This window comes from Kogia breviceps, chromosome 3 (genome assembly GCF_026419965.1).
Source record: "Kogia breviceps isolate mKogBre1 chromosome 3, mKogBre1 haplotype 1, whole genome shotgun sequence".
In the NCBI taxonomy this organism is placed as follows: domain Eukaryota; kingdom Metazoa; phylum Chordata; class Mammalia; order Artiodactyla; family Physeteridae; genus Kogia; species Kogia breviceps.
Window position 1 is genome coordinate 66,380,216 of NC_081312.1, and position 19,029 is coordinate 66,399,244.

At 36.4% G+C, this 19,029-nt stretch overlaps 1 protein-coding gene across 4 annotated transcripts in view; it reads right to left on the minus strand.

The window, feature by feature from the left end:
- Window positions 1–19,029, minus strand: part of AKAP6 (A-kinase anchoring protein 6) — a 506,591-nt gene that overhangs the window by 61,625 nt on the left and 425,937 nt on the right. For all 4 annotated transcript variants that reach the window (XM_059059544.2, XM_059059543.2, XM_067028592.1 and 1 more), the window contains one exon: window positions 853–1,068. In XM_059059544.2, coding sequence (XP_058915527.1) covers window positions 853–1,068 — 216 coding nt within the window. The remainder of the gene's footprint in view (window positions 1–852; window positions 1,069–19,029) is intronic.

Here is a 19,029-nt window from a genome sequence, read left to right on the forward strand (position 1 = left end):
TAGAACTGATAATATAAACATACAAGAAAAAATTTCCATTGTATGTATGTATGTATGTATGTATGTATGTGTGTGTGTATTTCATTTATGAAAGTCAAACATGAGAATTAAGCCTTCAACTAACAGACACTAACTTCAAGGTCATTTGGGGAATGTAATCTTTTTATCAATAAATCCTCTCCCTTAAGGTTTTCTGGACGAGTGTGTATTCTACATTATAATAAAACAACTCTAGTTATATATATATATATATTTCCTTCATCTAGCAACAGCTTGAATTTACAGTCAATTTGGAAAATTCTTAAAAGGGGTCCCGACTTCTACCTTTAGCACTGCATTAAAACTCTCAGAGGAAACTTGCTAGTTCTCAGCAATGCAACGGTATTGGAAGAAGCTCTAGGCAGGAGCAATGGAGATTGTTTTACATGTGGATGGTGTTAATTCATATCATGTAAAGAAAAGGTAAACTGTATACTTTGTTGCCTTGTCTGTAAAGCATACACATTGCTACATATGCTCTGAGAGTGGTAAACCACTTCTTAGCAAAATCTTCATGGGGTATTGTATGATTGATATTGTTGGTTAGGTTTACCAAACCTTAGTTTGGTAAGGTTAAGCAAAGTCTCCATATGAATTTTTTAAAAGACAATGAGACTAAAATGTATCTTATCGGTAGGCAAATGAATCTCTGTTGTATGATGAAAGCAGTTTCTTTAAGTGGTTAGAGATAGCTATCCCTTTAGTTAGCAAAACCACCTGTAAGATGAACACATTTTCCAAGCCCTGAAAGCATTTATTTTTTCTAAGAAAAATGAGAGAGCATTGTGCTTTAAAAAAGAAATCATCACTCACAGGTTCCTTTCCCATCTTCTTTTGTAGCCGTGTTTGCCACTGGACGGCTTGCATGACAATGGCTTCCCACCTTCTTTCAAGATTTACAATGATCAACTGCATGGGTTGGTGGTCTGCATTCAGATTGCAGGTCTCCCGGTCATCCAGAAGATGTTGGCATAATCGCAGGATGGAGGCCACTCCACGACGTCGCTGCTTTATTTCACAACAGAGGGACTGCAACAGAAAGAGGGACCGATCCATTAGTGTTCCTAGGGCAGATTTCCCTAAAACATAAAACATCCTCTTCCACCATAATTTAAAATTGTAGTGATACGCTCAGCTGTGAACAACAGGACAAGAAGGATGCTGGAGTTGCCTTTGGATTAGAGATCTTCTAAAGACACCCAACTGATACCAATGAATTTAGCTGTATCTCATTCCCCTTTCCCTTTCTTTTTTTAAACTGATTTCTACATCTAAAATGTTGGGTCCCACCTTGATATCTAGGTGATTAACTTAATGAAATAAAGCATTTATGCCAAACAGGTTGACATGCTTTGATTCAAGGTTATAGGAAACACAAAAGACAGAAAAGTCCTCCAAAAGGATATGGAGTATTTCCAAATTTACTCCTAGATTCTTTGGAGCCAAAAGTTTATTTTTCTACTGGCTGGAAATAAGTTAAATAAGATTGCAAAAAAATTGATATGTAACAGCTATTGTTTGAAAAAAACGATAAGCAGCATTTCTCTTCCGAAACTTGATTAACAAAGCAATAATGTTCTGAAAATAGAAATTAGGATACTGGATTATTAATGCATTATTTGTTAGTTGCTGTGTTTCTTTTAATAGACATTCACACTATTTAAGAAGGATATGCATGCATCAAAGTAAGATTTTGCCCCCAGAGCATTTGTATTGCTGCAGTGACCCTAAGCTGAACGATTCAAGCAAAATAGTGGGTACACATGTCTAAAAATATTATATCTCTTCTTTGCCTACGGACAGTGTGTAAGTGATACTCTAATTCAAAGCCTTTGGGAGAAACGATGATTATATCCACAAACATCACTGAATTACTAATCTCCTTCTACTGCCACAATTGGACTGCCTAATAGTTAACAGATTGATTATTAATCAACAAGGATAAACAAGACAATGCAATTTCATTTAGTACTAGAGTTTTAATGCCTAAAAGTATTTGTGCTTAAAATGTTAATCTAGACAAGGCTTCATTAGAAGAAGTCTTTTTTTTTTTTTTTTGTGGTATGCGGGCCTCTCACTGTTGTGGCCTCTCCCGTTGTGGAGCACAGGCTCCGGACGCGCAGGCCCAACAGCCATGGCTCACGGGCCCAGCCGCTCCGCAGCATGTGGGATCTTCCTGGACCGGGGCATGAACCCATGTCCCCTGCATCGGCAGGCGGACTCTCAACCACTGCGCCACCAGGGAAGCCCTAGAAGAAGTCTTAAAATGATTAAGTGCAGTTCATTGAAATGTACAGAGTGGTAGTAGATCAGCAGGTGGATGTCTCATACAGATGTTCCTTATTGATATAATACATGCTATAGCCATTTAAACAACCCTAACTCAGTAATAGCTGGAATTCTATTATTTCTGTAATGAGAGAACCCTGTACCTTTAATATTTTTGAATTTTAAATAAGGTGAATGACAAATGCCCATACCTCTATTTACAGCAAAATATGACTAGGAATTTTATTATTCAGTTTATACCAGTAGAGCATTTTTTGTTATGTTTCTTGAACTTACCTTTATTTATTTTCCTAGGGATCATTACTATTTTCCTATATAACTCCTGATAAAACCACCAGATCTGACAAATTTCTTTACTAATGCTATTCATTAGTTCAATGCTGAATGAGGAGAAACGCTTACACATTCAAAGATAAAACTTGAGGGTCTACCAAAGCAATAGGCATTGTTTCCATTACCTCTCCCAATCCTGCTAATTGACCCTCCCCACATGCATTCACTCTCTCTCTCCTTCTCTCTCTCTCTCTCTCTCTCTCTTTCTCTCTCTCTCTCTCTCTCTCTCTCTCTCTCTCTCTCTCTCTCTCTCTCTCACACACACACACACACACACACACACACACACACACACACCCTTCAATCATTTGCTTTCTTACTCTAGAACTGTTGAGCAAGTCAAACTATCAAGCCCACTCAATATTTGTCATTTTTTGGCCCAATATTAAACACTTCAAGATAATATTATAGCCAAATGGGATTGATTCAAATGAGTTCTATGAATATACATGTTGAAGATATTGGGTTTTTGCTTATGTTTTTTCATTAAATTGTTAAAAATAAAGGGCTAGAAAAATCAAGAGATGTTTCCATGCCACAAAACTGGATCTTGCAAAACTCCATTTTAAGTTGACTAAAATAATGACTGCATTTCTCCAGCCAACAAAAAGTCCCTATGTTTCTTAGCTAAATGAGAATTTGCCATGGATGACGCTAAAGGTATGTGTGGACTTAGCATAGCCACATTAGGTGATATTCACAAAGCAGCCCAAATGGGCTTCATTCACCTCACAGGCGTTTTCAAAGTTGTGAAACAGGACATGTGAGGTTGCTAGGGGAAATTTTCATAAAGGTGATTGGTTATAACTTTTTATTAGTATCTAGAATGTATTCAGTATTTAAGTATCCAGATGATCCCCACCCCACATCTTAATGACAGTCTACAGGTTTTTAAACTGTGTTAGCTGTTTTTAAAAACTGTTGACACTGTTGACACTCAATATCTGATTTTCAGATCTCCACAATTCTGCAGTTTAAAAAGTTTTAAATATTCAAAGAACTTAGTGTACATTCTAGATTAATTTATTCTATATGCACACTTTGGAAATAACACTACTTTTAAAAGGAGAGGAACGTTGAGAATTTTACATGGCCAACATATTTTTCAGTACTTTTTTACATCTAAGTGATATAATTGATAAGATAACATTCTTTTACATAAATGTGTTTCCATGACAACCATTAAAATGTACATGCTTATTTATAATCACAAACACGTACTAAATAAAATCAGTGCATTTGCTGGTAATGTTTCTTAGAATCAGTAGAGTTCACATTATTTCCATGATACACTATGCGTAGAGAAATGTTAAATATAACTACATAGGAACAAAATTATTATTATAACTATTTTTGGCTTACATTTTCAGAGAACAGAACAGAAATCCAAGCTAAGCAATCTAGGTACGGCACAGAAATAAGACAGACTCATCCCTGCCTCCCAGACCTCCTCAAATGTGTATTGCACCTTGCATCTGTCAGGCACTGTTTCAGGCATGGAGGCTTCAAAAAGGAGCAAGTTACTGCTCCCTCTCTCAAGGAGCTGAGAGTCTATTGGAGGTGGACTATACATACCAAGAATGATACAGAGAGGTAGGTGCTAACAGAAGTTTGTGTAGGTTGCTATCGGAGGAGCCGTGAAATCTTCAGGGAAACAATGTGAGCCAGATGGTCCAAGTTGCGTGGCTGTGGTTATAAGGACAGAAGGTCCAGTAGCAAGTAGCCTGGGACCCTGGGAGTACCCAGTGTGTTGGAGAAAAGAGAGAGTAAAGCAGATGGGAAAGGAAGTAAGGAACAGAAAAGTTTATAAGGTTTTTCATTTTTGCCAGTTTTGAAGCATTGTCCTGGATATCCAATGAGATCATGTTGGTTCCCAAGCACAGTCATATTGCCTTCCCAGAAAAGTAGAAAGAAAAGAAGTGGGAAAGAAAATGTAAAAAGAAAGGAGAACTAATTATCAATATATCTAAGAGAAAGATATTCCAAATGCTTTTGTATTTAGTTATGTATTTAATTATCATTATTTTTGTATTTAGTTATGTATTTAGTATCATTATTATTTGGTAACCTTTAGGAATTTTTTCCTACAAAGCTATCTCTGTTAGTCTGGAGGTCATTGTCTTAGTATCACTTCAGAATCCAATTGTTGGAATATAGTTTGGTGTTCTACTTGTAACTCTCTAATGACCTATTTAATTTGGTTATTTTACACTTCTACTCAACTTCCTCATGTTATTCAAAAAGCATATTTGTTATAAAAGTTGAGAAGTATATAGAAGTGAAAATCAAAATTTTTAATTTGTTTTTTCCTTTACAAATCTCCAACCCTTTAAACATATCTTTTGGGGCATGTTATAAGAGAGCCTCCAACAGATGGAAGATTTTTGCTTTATACTTATAAACGATCAATCTGATTTTCAATTCACCAGTGGTGATACAAAGGGGTGTTTTTGGTTGATGTGGGGTTTTTCTCCTCTCCTGACTTGCTTTATGAACTTCTCTGATTGTTGAAACCACTCATATTATGGAGCCAAATGTGATGTAACATCATTCCTGTCACTGGCTTCAGTTCAACACCACTGAAGGTAAGGCTTCCAATATTGGTAATTTATTCTTCATTATACATTAAATTTATGTATATATGCACACATATTGCATAGAATGATTATATTTACTGGTACAGTTGACCCTTAAACAATGCCGGGGTTAAGGGTACCAACCCCCAGAACAATAAAAAATCTGATTATAATTTATGCCCAGCCCAGGATTCCTCTGTATCCAGGGTTCCACATCTGCAAATTCAACCAACTCACTCATCATAGAGTACAGTAGTATTTACTGTTGAAAAGAAATCCGAGTATAAGTATACCTGTACAGTTCAAACACATGTTGTTCAAGAGTCAAATGTACACCCATATTCTTGACATTAAATAATACTGTCATCTCCTATTACAAAAGGATATAAATAAGCCTACAATTAAAGAACTACAATTAGACCAAGAAACAAAATGCACAATAAGTAAAATGTAAGAACTAAACAGAGAAAAAAGACATGAGGAAGAAAATGAAATTAAAAAAATACCAAAACCAAGTATATGGTAAACGCAGAGAGAAAAAAGTTAAATCTAGGTGAGAAACTCCAAAGAAATTTGTCTCCACATCTCTTACATAATTTTATTTAGCAGTTAATGTAACATCATTAGGTAGGTCAATAGAAACAAAGTGGTGGGACTTTAGGTAATGTGTCAAATTAAAAAATTATTTATGAAGCAATTCCATTTATAAAGTCAAACATGACTTTACCTTCTAGATGAATCAATTGTTTAAACACTGTCTATTGAATATGCCTTCTATGTGGCAAGCACAACAAAGAAACTTCAATCTGTATATGTATATGATATGTACCTGCCTTCAACGTAGTTGGCGTGAGGAAATATACAGAGAGAAAAGAGAGAAGTGAGAAGATAGGCACATTCTTCTAGTTTAAATAGGATCATATAAAAGCAGACAGCTCCATCTCTTTGTTGCAAGGGTTTTCTACACTTTTTCATGTGCTTTTCTTCTTTTTTTCATTTTCTGTATTTTACCATTCTAATTACATGAGGTGAGCAATTGTCTTCTCTTAGTCTGCTACTTGTGACCAAATTTTCTAGAGAAAAATTTCTCAGTGTGTTCCCCGGGCCAAGCAGTATTACCAACATCTGGAAACTTGTTAGAAACAAGAATTCCCTGGTGCCACTCCATATCTTGTGATTCAGCAACTCGGGTGGGCCCCAATGCGGCATGGTTTAACCAACCCTACAGGTGATTACAATGTATGTTAAAGTTTGAGAACATTGCTCTACAGAAAACAGAAGAACTTAGTTTTTCAGATAAGAAAATTAATCTAGTTGAGTAGTTTTTTAGAAGTATAAAAATAGAAGTTGTAAGTTTTGATTCTGGAGTCACACTTGTAGCCAAGAGCCTAAAGACCACACCCATCGGTGATCAATTATTTTTTTAATTAATTATTTTTTTGTGTGGTACGTGGGCCTCTCACTGTTGTGGCCTCTCCCATTGCAGAGCACAGGCTCCGGACGTGCAAGCTCAGTGGCCATAGCTCTCGGGCCTAGCCGCTCCACGGCATGTGGGATCTTCCCAGACCAGGGCACAAACCCATGTCCCCTGCATCGGCAGGCGGACTCTCAACCACTGAGCCATCAGGGAAGCCCCCTTTTTAAGTTATTTTTTATGGGAATACAGTTGCTTTACAATGTTATGTTAGTTTTTACTGTACAGCAAAATGAATCAGCTATACATACACATATATCCCGTTTTTTGGATTTCCTTCCCACTTAGGTCACCACAGTTCATTAAGTAGAGTTCCCTGTGCTATACAGTATGTTCTCATTAGTTATCTATTTTATACATCATATCAATAGTGTATATGTGTCAATCCCAATCTCCCAATTCCTCCCAACCCCAATTATTTAATTGTTATTGAATGGCTAAAAAAATTAATGAATCAATCAATGAATAATCTTTTCAGCCAGTGATAACTTTATATTATTAGTATTTGCTTGATGATGTCCAGAATTTTAATATAATTAAGAATGCTGAGCTCATGCAGATCAATATCAAAAAACCAAATAACCCAGTCAAAAAATCCACAGAAGATCTAAATAGACATTTCTCCAAAGAAGACATACAGATGGCCAAGAAGCACATGAAAAGCTGCCCAACATCACTAATTACTAGAGAAAGGCAAATCAAAACTACAATGAGGTATCACCTCACACCAGTTAGAATGGGCATCATCTGAAAATCTACAAACAACAAATGCTGGAGAGGGTGTGGAGAAAAGGGAATCCTCTTGCACTGTTGGTGGGAATGTAAATTGATACAGCCACTATGGAGAACAGTTTGGAGTTTCCTTAAAAAATTAAAAATAGAACTACCATACAACCCAGCAATCCCACTGCTGGGCATATACCCTGAGAAAACCGTAATTTAAAAAGACACATTGACCCCAATGTTCACCGCAGCATTATTTACAATAGCCAGGTCATGGAAGCAACTTAAATGCCCATCGACTGACGAATGGATAAAGAAGATGTGGTACATATATACAATGGAATATTACTCAGCCATAAAAAGGAATGAAATTGGGTCATTTGTAGACATGTGGATGGATCTAGAGACTGTCATACAGAGTGTAAGTCAGCAAGAGAAAAACAAATAGCGTATATTAATGCGTATATATGGAACCTAGAAAAATGGTACAGATGAACTGACTTGCAGGGCAGAAATAGAGACACAGATATAGAGAACAACCGTATGGACTCCAAGGGGGGAAAGCGGAGGGGGGGGTGGTGGTGGGATGAATTGGGAGATTGGGATTTACATATATACCCTAATATGTATAAAATAGATAACTAATTAGAAACTGCTGTATTAAAAATTTTAATTTAATTTAAAAAAAAGAATGCTGATTGTTTGAGTACTGTATTGGGGGATTTTACTCTTTTTGGTTATTTTTATCAAGTCATTTACTAATTAATGACTAACATATTTGGCATTGTGCTAAATTAAATAGAAGCTTTGCTCTCAGAGAATTGACATAGTAATCAAAAACCTTAATGACTGGAAGGTACAAGCCATCAGGTAATGCTACTGCCTACAGCCATGGTCTGAGAAGAACGTATAGCAGGTGGGAAAAATGAGAGGCTATACTGGTACCTCTATGATTCTCCAGAAGAGGTTTTTGACTGGTTGGTTCGGAATCATAATTTGGGGGCAAGGTTGGCAAAGATCACATGAATGATATTTCTTATAGCAATAAACATTTATTGGGTATCAATTATGTGCCAAACACCATAATTTTCATTACAGGAATGGCATTGGTGGATAAGAGGCATATAATATGATGTGGTACCTGATTTTAAGGGCTTGTAATCTGGCTGTAAACAGAAGCCTCTGGCTACTCAAAATGAGAGCTATCAATGCAAAGCAAAGGTTTTTGATAAGATCTAACCCATCAGGTTGTTGTAGGTTTTAAATGAGGTAAGTGAGGTGAATGTGCCATGTGAATAGTGAAGCTGTGACCCAAAAGTAATGTACAATTGATATACATGCTAAATTATGGGCACTGACTTTGGAGATGAGAAAGATCATTACCATCTGGAGTAGATAAAGATTCATAGGACTAGAACTAGGCCAGGAAAGTTGCTGAAGTTCAAAAAAGTGGAGGGAAGAAGGACAGGCATACAGTTGGGGGATTCACATAAGAAAAGGTCAAGAGACAACAGATTTTTTTTTGGCGGCGTCACTCGACTTGTGGGATCAAACCCAGGCCCTCAGCAGTGAAAGTGCACAGTCCCAACTACTGGACCATCAGGGAATGCCCAAGAAACCATAACTTTTGCAACATTTTAAAAAGCATGGTGGAGGAGCCTGGGCTGTGTGGATCAGCTGCGGCAGCGCGCAAAGCTGAACATGGCACTATGAATGAAGAGGAGCAGTTTGTAAGATTGATTTGAAGGAGAACAACATCTGCAGTGTTTGTAAACTGAGAACAGACAAAGAAACACTCTCCTTCTGCCACGTTTGTTTTGAGCAAAATATTGATGCCGTGTGGATTAAAGGCTCTTGGTGCTCCAGCCAGGTGTCAGGGCTGGGTCTCTGAAGTGGGAGAAACAACTTCAGGACACTGGTCCACAAGAGACCTCCCAGCTCCACGTAATATCAAATGGGGAAAATCTCCCAGAGATCTCCATCTCAACACCAAGACCCAGCTTCGCTCAACAACCAGCAAGCTACAGTGCTGGACACCCTATGCCCAACAAATAGCAAGACAGGACTACAGCCCCATCCATTAGCAGAGAGGCTGCCTAAAATCATACTAAGGCTACCAACATCCCCAAACACACCACCAGACGTGGACCTGCCCACCAGAAAGACAAGATCAAGCCTCATCCACCAGAACACAGGCAGTAGGCCCCTCAACCAGGAAACCTACTCAACCCACTCAACCAACCTTAGCCACTGAGGACAGACACCAAAAAAAAACGGGAACTATGAACCTGCAGCCGGAAAAAAGGAGACTCCTAACACAGTAAGATAAGCAAAATGAAAAGACAGAAAAACACACAGCAGAGGAAGGAGCAAGGTAAAAACCAACCAGACCTAAAAATGAAGAGGAAATAGGCAGTCTACATGAAAAAGAATTCAGAATAATGATAGTAAAGATGATCCAAAATCTTGGAAATACAATAGACAAAATGCAAGAAACATTTAACAAGGACCTAGAAGAAATAAAGAGGAAGCAAATAACAATGAGCAACACAATAAATGAAATTAAAAATACTCTAGATGGGATCAATAGCAGAATAACTGGGGCTGAAGAACGGATAAGTGACCTGGAAGATAAAATAGTGGAAATAACTATTGCAGAGCAGAATAAAGAAAAAAGAATCAAAAGAACTGAGGACAGTCTCAGAGACTTCTGGGACAACATTAAATGCACCAACATTAGAATTATAGGGGTCCCAGAAGAAGAAGAGAAAAAGAAAGGGATTGAGAAAATATTTGAAGAGATTAAAGTTAAAAACTTCCCTAATATGGGAAAGGAAATAGTCAAGCAAGTCCAGGAAGCACAGAGAGTCCCATACAGGATAAATCCAAGGAGAAACACGCCAAGACACATATTAATCAAACTATCAAAAATTAAATACAAAGAAAACATATTAAAAGCAGCAAGGGAAAAACAACAAATAACACACAAGGGAATCCCCATAAGGTTAACAGCTGATCTTTCAGCAGAAACTCTGCAAGCCAGAAGGGAGTGGCAGGACATATTTAAAGTGATGAAGGAAAAAAACCTACAACCAAGATTACGCTACCCAGCAAGGATCTCATTGAGATTTGATGGGGAAATTAAAACCTTTACAAACAAGCAAAAGCTGAGAGAGTTCAGCACCACCAAACCAGCTTTACAACAAATGCTAAAGGAACTTCTCTAGGCAAGAAACACAAGAGAAGGAAAAGACCTACAAGAACAAACCCGAAACAATTAAGTAAATGGTAATAGGAACAAACATATCGATAATTACCTTAAATGTAAATGGATTAAATGCTCCCACCAAAAGACACAGCCTGGCTGAATGGATACAAAAACAAGATCCATAAATGTGCTGTCTATAAGAGACCCACTTCAGACCTAGGGACACATACAGACTGAAAGTGACGGGATGGAAAAAGATATTCCATGCAAATGGAAATCAGAAGAAAGCTGGAGTAGCAATTCTCATATCAGACAAAATACACTTTAAAATAAAGACTATTAAAAGAGGAAAAAGTAAGACACTACATAATGATGAAGGGATCGATGCATGAAGAAGATATAACAATTGTAAATATTTATGCACTCAACATAGGAGCACCTCAATACATAAGGCAAATACTAACAGCCATAAAAGGGGAAATCGACAGTAACACAATCATAGTAGGGGACTTTAAACCCCACTTTCACCAATGGACAGATCATCCAAAATGAAAATAAATAAGGAAATACAAGTTTTAAATGATACATTACACAAGATGGACTTAATTGATATTTGTAGGACATTCCATCCAAAAACAACAGAACGCACATTTTTCTCAAGTGCTCATGGAACATTCTCCAGGATAGATTGTATCTTGGGTCACAAATCTAGCCTTGGTAGATTTAAGAAAACTGAAATCATATCAAGTATCTTTTCCAACCACAACGCTATGAGACTAGATATCAATTACAGGAAAAGATCTGTAAAAAATACAAATACATGGAGGCTAAACAATACACTACTTAATAACCAAGTGATCACTGAAGAAATCTAAGGGTAAATCAAAAGACAAATGACAATGAAACAAATGACAATGGAGACACGACGACCCAAAACCTATGGGATGCAGCAAAAGCTGTTCTAAGAGGGAAGTTTATAGTAATACAAGCCTACCTTAAGAAACAGGAAACATCTCAAATAAACAACCTAACCTTGCACCTAAAGCAATTAGAGAAAGAAGAACAAAAATACCCCAAAATTTAGCAGAAGGAAAGAAATCATAAAGATCAGATCAGAAATAAATGAAAAAGAAATGAAGGAAACGATAGCAAAGATCAATAAAACTAAAACCTGGTTCTTTGAGAAGATAAACAAAATTGATAAACCATTAGCCAGATTCATCAAGAAAAAAAGGGAGAAGACTCAGATCAATAGAAATGGAAATGAAAAAGGAGAAGTAACAACGGACACTGCACATATACAAAAGATTATTAGAGATTTCTACAAGCAACTGTTAACCAACAAAATGGACAACCTGGAAAAAAATGGACAAATTCTTAGAAATGCACAACATGCTGAAACTGAACCAGGAAGAAATAGAAAATATGAACAGACCAATCACAAGCACTGAAATTGAAACTGTGATTAAAAATCTTCCAATAAACAAAAGCCCAGGACCAGATGGCTTCACAGGCAAAATCTATCGAACATTTAGAGAAGAGGTAACACTTATCCTTCTCAAACTCTTCCAAAAGATAGCAGAGGGAGGAACACTCCCAAACTCATTCTATGAGGCCACCATCACCCTGATATCAAAACCAGACAACAACGTCACAAAGAAAGAAAACTACAGGCCAATATCACTGATGAACATAGATGCAAAAATCCTCAACAAAATACTAGCAAACAGAATCCAACAGCACATTAAAAGGACCATACATCATGATCAAGTGGGGTTTATTCCAGGAATGCAAGGATTCTTCAATATACGCAAATCAATAAATCTGATACACCATATCAACCAACTGAAGGAGAAAAACCATATGATCATCTCAAAAGATGCAGAAAAAGCTTTTGACAAAATTCAACACTCATTTATGATAAAAACCCTGCAGAAAGTAGACATAGAGGGAACATTCCTCAACACAATAAAGGCCATATATGACAAACCCACAGCCAACATCATCCTCAATGGTGAAAAACTGAAACCATTTCCACTAAGATCAGGAAAAAGACAAGGTTGCCCACTCTCACCACTCTTGTTCAACCTAGTTTTGGAAGTTCTAGCCCCAGCAATCAGAGAAGAAAAAGAAATAAAAGGAATCCAAATCAGAAAAGAAGAAGTAAAGCTGCCACTGTTTGCAGATGACACGATACTATACATAGAGAATCCTAAGGATGCTACCAGAAAACTACGAGAGCTAATCAATGAATTTGGTAAAGTAGCAGGATACAAAATTAATGCACAGAAATCTCTGGCATTCTTATACACTAATGAGGAAAAATCTGAGAGTGAAATTAAGAAAACACTCCCATTTACCATTGCAACAAAAAGAATAAAATATCTAGGAATAAACGTACCTAAGGAGACAAAAGACCTGTATGCAGAAAATTATAAGACACTGATGAAAGAAATTAAAGATGATACAAATAGATGGAGAGATATACCATGTTCTTGGATTGGAAGAATCAACATTATGAAAATGACTCTACTACCTAAAGCAATCTATAGATTCAATGCAATCCCTATCAAACTACCACTGGCATTTTTTACAGAACTAGAACAAAAAATTTCACAATTTTTATGGAAAACCAAAAGACCCTGAATAGCCAAAGCAATCTTGAGAATGAAAAATGGAGCTGGAGGAATCAGGCTCCCTCACTTCAGACTATACTAGAAAGCTACAGTAATCAAGACAGTATGGTACTGGCACAAAACCAGAAATATAGATCAACAGAACAGGATAGAAAGCCCAGTGATAAACCCATGCACATATAGTCACCGTATCTTTGACAAAGGAGGCAAGAATATACAATGGAGAAAAGACAGCCTCTTCAATAAGTGGTGCTGGGAAAACTGGACAGCTACATGTAAAAGTATGAATTTAGAACACTCCCTAACACCACACACAAAAAGAAACTCAAAATGGATTAAAGACCTAAATGTAAGGCCAGACACTATCAAACTCTTAGAGGAAAACATAGGCAGAACACTCTATGACAGAAATCACAGCAAGTTCCTTTTTGATCCACCTCCTAGAGAAATGGAAATAAAAACAAAAATAAACAAATGGGACCTAATGAAACTTAAAAGCTTTTGCACAGCAAAGGATACCAGAAACAAGACCAAAAGACAACCCTCAGAATGGGAGAAAATAGTTGCAAATGAAGCAACTGACAAAGGATTAGTATCCAAAATTTATAAGCAAGTCATGCAGCTCAATAACAAAAAAACAAACAACCCAATCCTAAAATGTGCAGAAGACCTAAATAGACATTTCTCCAAAGAAGATATACAGATTGCCAAGAGACACATGAAAGAATCCTCAACATCATTAATCATTAGAGAAATGCAAATCAAAACTACGATGAGATATCATCTCACACTGGTCAGCATGGCTATCACCAAAAAATCCAGAAACAATAAATGCTGGAGAGAGTGTGGAGAAAAGCGAACACTCTTGCACTGTTGGTGAGAATATAAATTGATACAGCTACTATGGAGAACAGTATGGAGGTTCCTTAAAAAACTACAAATAGAACTACCATACAACCCAGCAATCCCGCTACTGGGCCTATACCCTGAGAAAACCATAATTCAAAAAGAGTCATGTACCAAAATATTCATTGCAGCTCTATTTACAATAGCCCGGACATGGAAGCAACCTAAGTGTCCATCAACAGATGAATGGATAAAGAAGATGTGGCACATATATACAATGGAATATTACTCAGCCATTAAAAGAAATGAAACTGAGTTATTTGTAGTGAGGCGGATGGACCTGGAATCTGTCATACAGAGTGAAGTAAGACAGAAGGAGAAAAACAAATACCGTATGCTAATACATATATATGGAATCTAAGAAAAAAAAATGTCATGAAGAGACTAGGGGTAGGACGGGAATAAAACACAGACCTACTAGAGCATGGACTTGAGGATATGGGGAGGGGGAAGGGTAAGCTGTGATGAAGTGAGAGAGTGGCATGGACATATATACACTACCAAACATAGGGTGGATAGCTAGAGGGAATCAGCCACATGGGACAGGGAGATCAGCTAGGTGGTTTTTTGACCACCTAGAGGGGTGGGATAGGGAGGGTGGGAGGGAGGGAGATGCAAGAGGGAAGAGATATGGGAACATATGTATATGTATAACTGATTCACTTTGTTGTAAAGTAGAAATTAACACACCATTGTAAAGCAATTATAGTTCAATAAAGATGTTTAAAAAATTTAAAAATAATAAAAAGCATTGAATTTCAAGTGGAATGCGATGTTAATAATAATTCAATTATCCACCTATGCATCTCAATGTACTTGAGTGCCTCCTATATTCCAAGCACTGTTCTCACTGGTAGGGATATAACGGTGGGCAACAAGATTTCTGCTCTCATGGAACTTATATGCAAATTTGTCTGTGTGTTGGGGGTGGCAGTGGTGTGAGGCTGGAAATAAAACATAAATAAATATACCAGAAAACATCAATATATGTTGGCGAGGAGATAGAGAAACTGGAACCCTCATCTGTTGCTGGTGGGATTTCAAGATGATGTACTCACTTTGGAAAACAGTACATTTCCTCAAAAAGTTAAACAGAATTACCATATGGTCCAGGAGTTTCTCTCCTAGGTATATGCCCAAAAGAACTGAAAACATATAACCACACAAAAACCTGTAGCCAAATTCATAACCACATGATTCATGATAGCCAAAAGGTGCAAATGACCCAAACATCCATTAATAGATAAATAGATTTTAAAAAAACCAGTATATCCATACAATGGGATATTATTTGGCAATAAAAAGGAATGAAGTACTAATACATACCACAGCATGGATGAAAACATTATGCTAAGTGAAATAAGCTGGACACAAAAGGCCACGTGTTGTATGAGTTTATTTATATTAAATGGCCAGAATAGGCAAATGCATAGAAACAGAAAGTATATTAGTAGGTGCCAGGGGTTGCAGTCAGGGGATATAGGGAGTGACTGCTGAGAGGTAAACGGTTTCTTTTCAGGGTAGTAAAAACATTTTGAAATTAGATTTTATGGTATGTGAATTATATGTCAATAAAGTTATTATTTTTAAAAATCTCTCATTTAAGGGCAGGTATATATTGTCAACCACAAAACTGATGATATAATCAGATAATTTTCCATTCCTTTAGAGTGTGTTATGACAACACACTCGATATTACCAATACCATCCAGTCACCATGGTTCTGCAACCATGGATCAATACACTGATTAATACACTTACAAATGCAAATGTAGAACTTTTATTTATTTATTTTAAAGTAATGGCTATAAAATTTCCTGGGATACAGTTACAACTACAAACCTATAAATCTCAGTCATCAGATAAAACATTCTGCTATATGATAAAAAAATACAGTTCCTTTTTTAATATAGCTGTCCTTACTTCTAGAGACATCATAAAACATAACAGAAAAGTATATATAAGAGCATTCCTGGAAAAGGAGTTGAAGAAAATGTGGGAGTTGAAGAATGTTAGTTAAGTGTAATTATTGCAGTGATGAGTTTCATATATATTTAGATACATCTTATGAAATTGTAATCTATTATGTTGTTAGTATCTGTACAAGAATGAGAGACCTGACATGTCAGATAGACTTCATATACTTTACCAAAGATGATTCTGAGTTGACTATATGTATCTGAACCAAAACAAAATAAAAATAATGCTCTGTTTGCTTCAAATAATCAAGATTTACTTGAATGCAAAATAATAACCAACAATCATTGAGCCATAAATTGCTAGAGCTCTTTTCTTAGTAGTATTTTCTTAGTTATTTTTCACTAAACTCCTACACTAATGACAAATGTTTTTTGTGTATTTCTGTGTGCTATGCATTTTTTAGGTACTTTATATGTATGGACTCATTTAATCCTCACAACAGCACTCTGAGACATACATTGCTGTCATCTACCTATTTTACAAATGAGATAATGGAGACACAGAGAGGTTAAGTAACAGCAAATAAGCAGCAAAGGATTTTAACCCATGCAACCTGAACCCAGAGCCAATTCATGAAAACACTATGCTACATTGCCTTTCATAAGAGAGCTGAAGAAGTTTGGAAAATTTTGACATTTTCAGACCATCTCTGCCCCTGAGTTCTAACCAGAAGTGGCCACAGCCATAAAGTTACTGTTGATCAGAGAGCCAACAACTTCTTCCATATACCTGTCAGGGGTCTATCTTATACCCATTCCTAAGCCTGAAAATATGATAAGAATTTATAACCTCTGCAATTCTTAAGCCCAGGGTAGTTAATGATAGCAGAGGTGGAAAAAATACTAATTAATTAATTGAAAAAATATTTATTAAACACCTTTATAATGGGCACTGTTCTCAGTGTTTGAGATACATCAGTGAACAAAACAGACAAAACTTTCTGCCCTCAAGGACCTCATATTCTAGCAGACAGTGGCAGATACTCAAGGACCTCATATTCTAGCAGACAGTGGGAGATAATCTCTTTTTTGAGAAAGATGTAAATCATATAAATAATAAAGAAGAGATTTAACAAAAGTAAGAAACATTCATTAGGCAAATGATTATCAAATTTTCCAGCAAGGGGTCAGCAGATTTGGTCCTGACATCTCCATTCTTGAGCCAATTATGTGCTTAACTTAACTATACCTAGTGTATAGTGTATGTTGCAAAAAACAAAAAATAAAAATAAATTAAAAAGAAACAAACTGACCTAGCAAGATTAACAGTTTTGATAGGAAGAGAAAAAAAGGAAACAGGGAAAAGAAATTGGAAGTATTAAATCAAGATACCCTTGTTCTAAATATGCAAACCCATATCTATATTATCCTGAAAACCCCACTGAAAAGAATGGTGAGCAACCTGTTGTGTATTGACCTGTGTGAGCCATCTTGTTCTGGTAGAGGAGATGGTGGCCATCACAGATAAGGAATGGGCTGAGCAGGCAGTTTTGGCTCTTATGGCAAACATGAATTTAACAGACATGATGTCAGAAATAAATCTAGTCAAAAAAAAGAAAAAGAAAAAAATCTAGCCCCAAACCAAAATGGAAGTGAATATCAGAAAAATGATTCTATTAAAAATGAACTTTAGGGAATTCCCTGGTGGTCCAGTGGTTAGGACTCCATGCGTCCACTGCTGAGGGTGTGGTTCAATCTCTGGTCGGGGAACTAAGACCCCACGAGCCACACGGCATGGCCAAAAAATAAATAAAATAAAAATAAAACTTAAAAAAATATGGAAAAAAAAAAAGAATTTCCAACCTGGAATTGTAAAGGAGTAATTCAAAACAGGAAGAAAAATTAAAACACCTCAAGTGAGGTATGAATGATGACTTGCATATTTTAAATAAAATATGGACAAAAGACATCTTCATATTTTACTTGATTCCAAACTTAAAAGAGGTCAGCCAATATAGGAACTCAGCTCAGTTGCAAACTCTGGGACTTAATCTATATTGTAGCTAAATATTCTATAAGCATGCAGTGAAGTGCAAAAAATAGCAATTGAAAAATGACATGATTAAATGGCACAACATGCAATCATTTGCTCTCAATTATATCAATGTATCTTCTTCATTTCTAGGAGTCAGGCAGAAATATTGTTTTTTAAATGCCTCTATCAAATTGGTCACCAATAATAAAATAGATGAGAGTCCTAATAAGTTCATTTACATACCATACATCATACAGTACAAAACTATTCTCTCCAAACAGTTTTGCTCATAGATTTGTCTCCTGGTTGTCATGAGTCTTTGCTACATTAGCAGATTTTAAAAGCATAATATTGCCTTCAGGACCATTTGTAGAAAAACATTTATGAAACTTTTCTAGTTAACCCTTGGCAGGATCCTTATTGCTAATTATGGAAAAGGTACTGATATAATATCTTGGCTGTCACATTGTATTATGGTGACGGTAGAAGCAGAATCTAGGTCTGACATTTTGGAAATACCATCTAAATGCAAGTCAGAAACAGAGAATGACAGTTCTAAGTAGATTATAACTTCTTGCAAAATAAACTAGTTTATTTAATGTAAAAGCTGGATTTTAAAAATAGCAGTAAAGGCCCCTGAATTGATTCACCAAGCACATCTCTATCAGCTCCTTGAAGAGGGTCTGGGATGTGTGCCAAAACAATTTTTAAATTGTACATGACAGTATAAATCTAGATTCTAACACTAAATGATTTATTTTAACCATTTAATATCAAAATAGTTTCAGCGAACACTTTCATTTTTAAGAAAAATCATCTACCCTCTGTTCACCTAGGCGGCAGATAAGTGAGGTGTCATCTTTACCTCCAGGCCTAATTAGCCTGACCTTT